Below are 12,044 nucleotides of genomic sequence, written 5' to 3' on the forward strand. Positions count from 1 at the left end.
ACGTAAGAGAATTATATATATTAGATCAGAAACACATCATTAAAAGGCAGAATGCTTTGGTGTTTTCAAAACAAAGCAAACGTTGCCACAGGCGGAAAAGAAATACAGCCAAAATTTGGGAGCCACGTAAGAGAATTATATATAATAGATATTATGTTGCTTCATATTATATAACATTATACTATATAATGCCTTATATTATATTGTCTTATGTTTCAAATTAAAAATTATTTTTTCTCAGTAAATTTTATAAGTTTACTTTGTGAGTAAAACTAATATGTGCTTCAATTTCTTACTTACAGTGTCCGACTGGATTATTTTGCAGGTAAGTTAATAAATAATTACAAAAAAAAAGTGGTGACACAAATGAAAAACTCAAAGGAATAATGTACTAAATAAACCAATTTCGAGAAATTATAGCAGCTGTAGAAAGCTGTTTATGAAACAGCTTTCTGCTGTGATTTTTATAGGATGTTCGAAACCATACAGTAATTGCTAAAAAATAAGAGCGTGTACAGAGTAAAAGCATAAAATGATTTGAGAAAATTTAAAGTTATCGTACAGAAATCAAGACCTCCATGGCAAAATCAGAATTTTAATCAATGGTTTTAATCCATTATATAGGATGAAAAAAAGAAAGAAAAACATTTTGTCAACAAAAAAGTTTTAAATCATAAAAAAAAACGGAGAAAGTCCGAAAAAAATGGATATTTCGTACAGTATATGTAATTCATTTGCTCTAATCATGAGAATTATGAACTATAGTTATTTATAGCTATTTCTTTAAAAGCAAACACATTACAAATTATTAAAGACATTACGAATTATTTACTCACATTTGACTGTAAACAGTACATTTAAATAATGAAATTAAAAAATCAACAATTGTTTTTTATTTTATTCAAACATTATCCATTAAAAGTAGTAGATAGTTACTTTTACCTTTACCCTAATCATTAATGGTTTTAATCCATTTTGGTTCTGGTCAAAAACAGAAAAAACGAACTTCTTTGCTAACAAAACAGTTTCAGACCATCAAATAATCGGAGAAAGTATGAAATAGAATGGATATTTATAATATCCCTATTTTATAAATATCTATAAATATGACCTATTTCATAAATATCCTATTTCTGTAAATATTTTTGTATCCTTAAGTTATTTTCCTATACTGCGCTTTCAATTCAAGAGTTTAAAACTGAGAGAATTGTTTTATTATTATTATTATAGTTATTATAATATAACTCTTCTCTACATCTTAAGACAAAGTTATTTAGAAAGGTGGTCTAGTCTTATTAACTGTTTCACAATTCTTATTTCTGTGCAAATAACATTAACATACTGTTATAAATTACGGTTAAAAAGATGTGTTAAATGATTTAGAACTGAAGGATCAGCTTCATTCACAGTGTGAGGCAAGGAAAATAGTAAATATATCCGCTCGTCTGGTAAGTGAAAATATTAAATTTCGGCTGTGAACTCATCGAATTTGTTTGAACAATACAATGTTATTTTAAAAAATGATTACTTAAAAAAATTACTTCTGTTCACCGATTGTTCTAAATATATATAGTACTAATAGATATTTGGACGTGGGTGGTGGAGGCACAAGAGTAAGCAAACAGAATTCCTTTTAGAATATTTGTTTTATCTTTAGTACAAAAAACTGTTTTCTGCCAAGAAAAAACAATTATTGCATTAAGGTTGGTAAGCGGCAGCGATCAGGGGACTTAGCCTAGTATTGAATAAATTATTAATTCATTTTGCAGCATATTCAAATTTATTTCAAAATATATTAACAAACATTCATCGATGATAACTAAGTTAGTTTTGTAGTCATTGTACAAAGTTTTTTATTAATGTAAATTTAAGAAAAAAACATTTGACAGGAGAGAAAATTTTCAGCTTATTTTAATATCGATTGTGACAAATTTGTAAAATCGATAACTTAGATCTTACTTTGGCAAACTGAATTTACAATAAATTAAAGAAATATTAATTCTTCAATATAATTCATTATTTTTTTCAGGAACGATCTTATTACTGTTAGTGTTTCTTTCCGCACATTCAAGTTGACAAAACACATATCTCAGCCAAAATATGAAGTAAGTAATGTAGTTCTTTTTTCTGAATACAATCGAGCACAAATATAATTTCTTTAAGAAAAAAAGCCATGCTTTCGTAAAAAATGTTTTGGCACTAAATTAAAATTTAAATTGAATACAAGATAAAAATAAGTTTAAAATATAACTAAATATGAAATCGAATTAAATTTAATGCTAAACCAAATTTGAAATAAATTTCGTTTTAAAGTAATTAAAATAAAATCATTAGATTTCATTTGAATTTATTTTGAAACTAATATTTTCTAATTTATTAAATTAAAATAAAAAAATTATTGTTGAATTTAAACTTTTTTTAATTTTATTTTAATTTATACAAATTAAAAATAATTGTAATTCAATAAAAATTCATCTTAATTATGAATTATTTTCAATACAAATGACACAGAAAAGTTTATTATATGGCAGATTATGAGTAAAAAAAAAAGCATGAAAGTTAACGTTGTTCCCACATTTTAATTTTCCATTCATCGTAAAATATATGCAAACTTCATTAATTACTTTGGCATATACATCACAACATATTTAAATCACCAGCCCATATTTCGTCTTTACAGGACAAAGGTATCTTTTTAAATATATAATTAAAAAAATGCCTGATAATTGAAAAAATTACCATTCCTCTCTGAGAATTTTTATTACAAAAACGCAATAATAGCTGTTGCCTACTGTATGTGAAAGAAAAATTCATAAAATTGTATGCCTTCTTAAGTAAACCGTTTCCTGGAAAAAGAGTTGACCAGACATTCTGTCAATTTGCAGAAAATACTGTGTTTAATTGTTTGAGGGTACGGATTTCGTCAAAAGCGATAAGCTTCCGTACCATTCCACTATCAGTGGTAAACACTAATTAATTAGCAGTTTCGTCAAATATTTAAGAGTTCAAGTTTCAACAAAAAGTGCATGATTTTGTGATGTAGTGAATGTCAAGAATTGCGAAACATAACTCAAATTAGCCGATTAGTCAAAAATGAGAATGTCTGATTGAGAATAATCTATTAAAGTATTTGATTATTCTCAATCTGTCTCAATAGATATTAAATTCTACTAAATATCTATTTAGTAGAATTTAATATCTGCTAAAACAGGGAGGGCGAACCAATGGCACGCGTGGTTATTTATTGCACGCGACGCTATATTTTGGGCACACCACCGATCATGAAGTTCACTATGAAGCATATTAAAAATTAAATTAAGATGCATAAAAACAAACAAAAAAAAACAATTATTAACAAAAGAATTAACAATTAATGCCTAGAAAAAAATTAATTAATAACCATAAAAAAACAATCTAACAATTGACTAGCAAAAAAATTAACAGTCCTGCTTAAGCTAACATCTTACAACCTAATATAAAAATAAAAAGTTTTGAGTTGACATTATTTTGTATTATTATTTTCCCAATAATCACGAAATCAAAATTATTTGACGGCGTGTCTATGACCTCATTAAACAATTTTTTTTAGAAAAAATGGCACGTTGGTGCATAATGGTTTGCCACCCCTGTACTAAGATATTAAATTCTACTGAGATATCCTTAGTTACCTTCGTTATAACTAAAGATATCTTAGTTATAACGAAGTTATAACTGAGATATCTCTAGTTATAACGAAGCTATAACTGAGATATCTCTAGTTATAACGAAGTTATTACGTTATACGTTATACGTTATTGCGATAACTTGAAGGTATATCGTAAGTTACCTTCAAGTTATATTAAACCTACAGGAATATAACTTGAATTCCTCTCCCTAGATAAGAATATCACTCATCATTAATTCTGCGTGAATTTAATTCAAGTTTCTCTTTGATATTTTACAGAGCATTGAGTTGTTCAGCTATATTGGAGGATTAATTGGAATGTGGTTAGGTATCAGCCTCGTGTCTATTTTTGACCTCTTAGAATCATTGAGCTACTTGCTTTACTATCTTTTCATGAGCAAGAAACTTTCCAAGCATCGTAATATTTGAAAAAATATTGAATTGTCTGTTTTAAAGAAAAAAAGAAATATACTTATGTGGAGTATGCGGTGTTCAACTGCTTTGAACAAAATTTATCTATTTGTAAAAATGTTGAAGATGAAGAATTATTTATTAAATGTGTAATAAAAATTTTACGTAATTAATTCTTTATTTGTCCCATTAGTTGTTTTATAAGGAATGAAGATTTATGAAATTATTGTTATCTTGCAAATTAAAATACTGTTTGTGTCTCCAATTTATTTGCTTACCTTCAATAAATTGACTCATTCAGAATTTTTTTTTCTGCTTAAAGTAGAGAAGCTGTAATTTGTTGAAGTTAAAAGCTGAAATTTTTTGACACCAGAATATTTTGCCATTGTTTCAAAAAAACATTTTTGCCTGCTGATAGGGATATTTTTAATTATAAAACTAACAAAAGTTTTTCTTTAAAATACCAAATTGTCTGAAATTGTTCGCATCTCAAATATTTTTTCGTCTTCTTTTTTTCTTTAAGTAAATATTTATCAAATGTAGTAGAATTTACTTTTTAACTTCATGCTTGAATTTATCTTAACAAGTACCAAAAAAATGAATAAATGTGAAATATGAAAAAAAATATAGGATGTTGCTAGAATAAAACCATAATATATTTCGAAATTTTTAAAAATATGAATACTAAATCTAGATAATAAAAGTTTACAATGAGAAGGTTATGCTTTTTTATTCTTAATAAAGGAAATTACTTCTCATTTATTATTTCAAATTGTTTCGAACATTCTGCATTCCTCAGTTTAATTTTTTTATCGTACATTTAATGATTATTTTTAAATTCAAGTCATTCATTACGATTATTTCATTACGATTAACATATTAATTAAAAAAGGGTGGACACAGAACTGTAATATTAGTATATTTTATAAACAAAATTAGATTTTTTAATCATGAATGTGATGCAACCACGAGGGCTGTTGAGAGGAGCGAATAAAGGACAAAGATTCCCTGAATAATTAAACATCTTCATACCTTTATTCTAACATTTTTTTAATTAAACAACAATTTAAACTCTTGTCCATTTTATACCAGTCAACAACAATTCACTGTAAGTGGTGAACTTTAAGACAAATTTTTGCAATGAGTTAATCAATAAAGAGGATAATAATCATGAATGTGAAAATACGTTTATTTGGACAATGTTTTTACTAGTTGAAGTCACATTTATAAGACTATTTTTTTTATTACTACCATCGTTGAAAAGTTGGTCCAATTTAGAATAAACGACTCAACTCCGTAGCCTTGTAATTTTGAGCCCTATCCAGAAAGAGGGATGTCCAGGCTTAAGTATTGAAAGAAATGTACCTGTGTGGAGGACTATTTGATGGGCTTAACTCGCAATTGCATTATATGAAAAGAAAATCAACGAAAACCTCCTATTATTAGCCTGACGGCAAGAGGACTCTAAAGCCTAACCCATTGATTCTCAACGGGGGCGATACCGCCCCCCTGGGGGCGGCGGGACTATGCTGAGGGGCGGTGGACTTGTTTTGGGCAGTAGGGGGGCGTTGGGTATGGTTTGGGCGGAAGGGTGGCGTTGAGCATGTTTTGTCATTCAAATTTAATTTTAAAACTTACAAATAAAATTATTAAATAAAGATTAATTTAATAAAAAAAATTATAATAAAGAAAAAAAAGATTAAATTAATATAATAAATAAAGATTATCCTATACACTATTTGAAACAGCAATAAAACGAACTTACACGACACCTATTCTTCGATCCGAACCAACACAGCTCAGCGCATGAGCCAGTAGTTTTTGCCTCTGACTCATTCAAGCCATTTGGTGGAAATTGCAGTACATGCGCTTTCAGTATGAATGTTTGATTGGACCCGTGTTTCTTATAATGGTTTTCGTTAGCTTTCTTGCGGTTTTTTTCCCCAGTTTCGATTAGATCTCATAGTTTATTTGGCCAGGTACGTACGCGAATTAGTTCTTTATAGTATCATAAATTATTTATTAATTTTGAGAAATAGTTGATTTTCTTTCATCGTTTGTATTTTGCTGACACCAACAATGTCGGTTGACAAAAAGAAGTGTCATCAATACAGTGTCACGTACTTGAAGTTGGGATTTGTTCAATTACTGTTGAACTCTCAATTACCTATGTGTTTACTTTGTAATAAAGTTTTATCTAATGAGGTAAGGGAATCTTACCGTTAGCAAGAGCATTTGCAAAAAACTAGATATAGATTAGTCATTTTTGACGAACGTCTTTTTTCACGTTTCTGAAGGCACCTTCGGTCTCAGGGTAACTAGTAACGTCATCACAAAAATGCGACGGTGGTTTGATCGCTTCTTATAATATATCAAAATTTATTGCTAAATCTGGGAAAGCTCAAACCATCGGAGTAGAGTTGATACTGCCGGCTGTCAAGGAAGTTTTAGAAACAGTTTTACATCATCCAATGTAATAAAAAACTTTCCCATAAACAACGATTCAGTGCGGCGACGAAATGATGAGATGGGTGAAGACGTTGAAATTTCTTTATGCAAACTTTTGATGTCCAACGAATTTTCCCTTCAAGTTGATGAATTTACCTTGCCAGGTAATGCAGGCTTTACTGTAGGCATAAGTCCGGTTTGTAAAGGAAGGGAAAATTATTCAAGATATGTTTTTTGCAGGAAGTTTGATTGTAGATATAAAAGGTAAATCTATTTTTAGTATTGATTTACTGATTTAGTGCTGAGATTATTTTAAAGAGAAAAACATTCCTCTTGCGAATATTATGTCCATTGCCACTGATAGTCTCCTGCAATGGTGGGTCTACATCGTGAGTTTATCGCCCGTTTGGAAAGGGAGGTACCAGATATTTTAGCTGTTCACTGCGTGATTCACAGACAGTATTTAGTAAGAAAAAATCTCAGTGACCGTTTGCATCAATCATTTCAATATGCCGTATCTGCTGTGAACAAAATTCACAGTAATGCTCTCTAAGATCGATTATTTAGACAACTGTGTAAGAAAAACGATGAAGAATTCAATCGCTTGCAATATACACAGAGATCCACTGACTTTCCAAAAGCTTCTGTCTCAATAGGTATTGTAATCTTTTCGACTCTGTGCTTGAATTCCTCGAAAACAGAAATGTAGCTCTAAGAGACAGATTGCTAAAATTTAAGAAAGACTTTGGCTGATTTATCTGTAAAATTTAATGGCATTAATTTACGTCTTCAAGGCGACGAGCTCAATTCGATCCCTACAAAATAAGTTATTTTCGCCTTTCTAAAAAAAACTGATTTTGTTTTAGCTGAATTTTGGTTGGAATGAGTTCAGCCATGCAGGCAAAATTCTCTCTGATGATGCACATGCACAAGAATATTGTCAACACCTTGACTCTTTGCACATGGACTTTTCTGACCATTTTAAAGATCTTTTGTTCCCTCGAAGTCCCTCAATGGGTTTATGAACCCTTTTGTAAATATTGAAACAGCAGAGGTTCAGATTTACGAGGAATTGGTCGAACTTTTAACTAATGAAACTTTGGAATGGGGATCATCTCACAGAATTTTTACTTAACACTAAATAGACTGAAATACCTATATTGTTCAAAGGCAGTCAAAATGACTGCATAGAATAACTAATGAATAAAGAAAGCATAACTAATGTATAAAGAAATTTGTTTAAAATAAAATTTAATATTTTTGTTATTATTTTCAGTTATATAACAAGTTATTTGCAAATATCAACAATAAAAAAATTAAATGTTGTACAAAAAGTCACAAAATTCTAAGAAATTGTGTTATCATTGTTTTTCTAATTGAAATTAAAAAGCAGTCAAAATGACTTCCATAGGCAATCTAGTGTTAAAGGTAACAGTTGTCTCTATCTTGGACTGTAGAATATCGCTAAAAAATTTTTAATTGCCTTCCCTGCCTCCTAACTTGTCGAATGTGGATTCAGTGCTGTTACGAATCTTGTCAAAAAAAGAAGAAATCGACTCGAAATTGTGCAAACGTGGGTATTTGCATCTTCATCTCACTAAAAGTATTGAACCGAGCGTTAAGGTATTGGTTTTGAACAATTAAGTACAATCATCCCACTAACATAGTCACTTGAATGTTTCGTTGATACTACTTTTTAGTGTAACAAAATTATTTTGGGTGTTATTTTAATTATCTAATTTAGAATAAATTATTATTTTTAAGCATAGGTTTCTTAGTTGTATTTTTTTTTTCATTAAACGTATTTATTTTGATCATAACAAATATACGGCGATTACCTGCCGTGAGAAAATTATCGAGTTAATTTATTCTTTTTTAAAAAACCAAACAAATTCAAAGCGTAAAAAAATTGCTTAAAAAATTTGCCTCTTATGATTCAGCACACATCCCTCCGTCCCCATGCTTAAAATAACAGGATTTTTATAAAGGGGGGCGTTGAAATATTTTTTGCTCCTTAAGGGGGCGGCAACGTTAAAAAGGTTGAGAACCTATGGCCTAACCGGTCAACCGCATAAGTATTTTACGTCAGCACTGTGCCATGCCGGCACAGCGCAAGCCGGATGCGGAATTCGTATCTACCAGTCCTGGCTGGGGCTCAAACCCATCTCATATATATATATATATATCTATATTTTTTTTTTTTTTTTTTTTTTTTTTTTTTTTTTTTTTTTTTTTTTTTTTTTTTTTTTTTNCGCCACTAATTTGCATATTGCAATTTTACTCAGCTACTCTTAGTGGACAACATATGCAAATTTTGCACGGTTTGGCTTTCTTTTGAAAGAGTTATCGCTATTTTTGTGATTTTTCCTTAATTTATGATAACCAGTGTATATATATATATATATATATATATATAAGGAGAGAGAGAAGAGAGTGGAATGATAACACATAGCCGATCACAAAAGACTTCTGGCTAGTGACGCACAAAACAGCCAATCGAAATTGAGTGAAATTGTGCGCATGTGTGTGAAAAGGTAACAATTTTAAAAAATGTCTGCAGAAATGTTACAACTAAACTTACCAATTATATCTTGTTTCGATTTTTATTTTGTATTAAGTGTGTGAAATATATTGAACAGACTTTACTTTAAAATACTTATATCTTTTATAAAAAATGGATCGCCGTGAATATCTTCGGCGATATCAACAGCGACATACGGTTGAACATAATTTAGCAGCACAAAATTATCGGGAAAATAATAGTAGAGTTATCAAGACGCGACAGCAGAATGCGCGGTGATGAAACGTTGAAGAGTCAAGACGTTTAAATGAAAACGAATAATATGGAAAATAACTAGAGAAAAAATGTTGTATATAAGAAGGTTTTGTAAATAATTTTTAATTTTATCATTGTTTTTCCCTACTTTTAATTGTTTTTACTTACTTTCAAAACATCGTTCAGCCGGAAATATTAATTAACAGTTCATATTTGTTTGAGATATTTCTTAAATAATGCATAAAAGTGCAAATCATTGGCAGACAAAATGATGTGAAAGGGAAATCAATGAAAAATGAACTTAGCTAGGTTTTGTGAATATTCAGCGATCTATTGCAAATAATTTTTAATTTTATTGCTTTCACTTTATTTTTTTTTATAGCAATTCAGACAAAAATGTATAATGATCAATAATATCATAATTACTTCATTCTACATGTGTTTTTTTATTAGTATTCAATATGACAAAAAAATTAAATTGCTTAATTTAATTTGTAAAATTTCAGTTACGTATGTATTTTTTATAAAATTTGCTTTTTGTCTGATTGAAACTAAAATATTTTGTCGGATGACAGTATTAAAGTTAATTGGGCAATTACTTGCAATGGTTTTTGCTTATGAAATATTACTCAAAATCGCTTATTAATATTACATGTTTTAATTTGTTTGCCATATTTGAAAGTTTTGTTTCATTAGGTTTTAATTGTTTTCAGTATAAAATTTAAAATACTTGGGGGGGGAGAGAGATAAAGCACCATATAGGGAGCGTCCGGCATCCTATAAGATCAACGATGATTTGGATTAGGGGTAAAAATATACTGGAGTGTGCCCCTTGGAGAAATTGGCGACTTATGTTTGGCGCCATTTCTGTTTGCGCGGAACACATTGGTAACAGGAGTGGCTGTCAAAATATAATGATATTTCAATTGGAAATTTTCACCAAAACATCGGCCAAAACTTTATAGAATTGTTATGAACCCGATATGAACAAAATTAATAAACCTAATAAAATGCATTTTGAATGGAAACAAAAATTAATAGAGTAAGAACAGAAAGAAAAGGAAAAAAAAAACAGCTCACTTCTTCGTTAAGCTTGAATATCCTCTGATTTAGGTGCACCGAATTCTCTAATAGAAGTTAGATACTGTCTAAATTTATCATGAATGGATTCTGTGTACCTCCATCGGCACATAAATTCGGCGAAGTACGAATCGAAAATGTCGTCTGTGGTACCGGACTGGCGATGACATTTTTTATGAAGTCCCTTTTTATGACTGCCCACATACCTTCGATCTTATTGACCAGAGGCAAAAGTAACCTTACCAGCCGGTATCCAACGTAGAACTAACGGACCTGTGAAATTACATACAAAGTTGAATATTTAAAAACTAGCGCTAAAATCTAAACCAATCAGAATCACGATGGGGTTTCAACATCGCCCAGCTTGGCAATCACAACTTGGCGAGAATCAAGGCGCACCCTCAAACATTGTCTACTCGAGTTAGGCTCGGCCACGCGAGCCTCGGATACGGAGATTAATCTCCGGCTAATGCCCTTTAGTAATGTGCTAAATAATATTGCTTCCTCTCTATATATAGGTTTATAAACTTATATAAAGCAATTTTAATACAAACAATATTATAATGCTGGTATTAAGGACCTCTGACCTTTTACAATCTATCATATTCTCTCTATGTGATGTTGGTGCAGAAAAATTGCCAGTTATTCTCTTCTCCAGGAAAACGGCTTTAATTTTGTTCGTGAAGCAAACAGAAATGTAATTGCGTAGCAATTATCGGGGGTTGGCGAGTGGCAGCGAGCAGGGGGTGGAGCCTATATATATATATATGNCTTGATACACAGGAGGTTCTTTATCAAGCTATATATATATATATATATATATATATTTTAATCAGCGACTCGCCTACTTCACCGAATTCTTTCACCAACGATTATCGTCCATTAACGCGAAGTCATCTCCAACTGCGGCAGCTTAAGGGCATATTAGACAAATCAAATTCGCCGTCACTAAAGGGTCATCTTTGGCGCCAACCTCAAAAATTGCATACTGCGAAGTTTGAAAATTTAGAAAAATTTGCATTTGTGACTCTTTTCTTTCATTTTATACAAAACAAATTTCCTTGTACCATTAGTTTATACAAGACTTACTTTATTATTTCACTGTTTTGAGCAGTGTACATGAAAAGGTTTCTTTACATTGTTATGAAAATGTCATTCCATTAAATTTTCTTTCAAATAGAAATAAAACCAGAAATATCAGAAATATTTAGTTTTTTTCCGAGAAATATTGTTTAAAGAAAACATCTGGTATCAAAATATTATTGAATGGCTAGCTAGGTCAGTAGGCTATTTGTTTATTTTAAAATTTCCATTTTCCTCTGTTTAATTTTGTAGCCTTGTTTAGTGAAAAATATCATCTCATGAGAACTATGATCTTCCTTTCAACCCCTTACATTTGAATTCAAACAGAACATTTTCAATTTATTTGACTTTAACCAACTTTTATCTATTTAGTTTTAATCTAAAAAAGAATTTTAGTCTTCCTCTAATCTTGAAAAAATGTTAATATACATCCTCTAAGCACCTGAAATTTATTAAGTAGTTAATTTATTAAAAGACTGCAGGCAAATCGATAAAGTAAACAGCCTTTTAATCTGCAAGATGACAATAATTCTATATATTGCATTCTTTTTAACACATTTCCTATGACAACTAAAGACTCAA

General features: G+C 30.1%; 1 protein-coding gene across 1 annotated transcript in view; it reads left to right on the top strand.

Moving 5' to 3' along the window:
• The window catches only part of LOC122272258 (uncharacterized), a 29,926-nt gene extending 25,678 nt beyond the window's left edge, over positions 1-4,248 (top strand). The window contains exons 13-15 of the mRNA XM_071185328.1: positions 303-325; positions 2,030-2,105; positions 3,944-4,248. Of these exons, the coding sequence (XP_071041429.1) occupies positions 303-325; positions 2,030-2,105; positions 3,944-4,093 (249 nt within the window). The 3' untranslated portion in view covers positions 4,094-4,248. The remainder of the gene's footprint in view (positions 1-302; positions 326-2,029; positions 2,106-3,943) is intronic.
• The last annotated feature ends 7,796 nt before the right edge of the window (positions 4,249-12,044 follow it).

Source organism: Parasteatoda tepidariorum, chromosome 9 (genome assembly GCF_043381705.1).
Source record: "Parasteatoda tepidariorum isolate YZ-2023 chromosome 9, CAS_Ptep_4.0, whole genome shotgun sequence".
Taxonomy (NCBI): domain Eukaryota; kingdom Metazoa; phylum Arthropoda; class Arachnida; order Araneae; family Theridiidae; genus Parasteatoda; species Parasteatoda tepidariorum.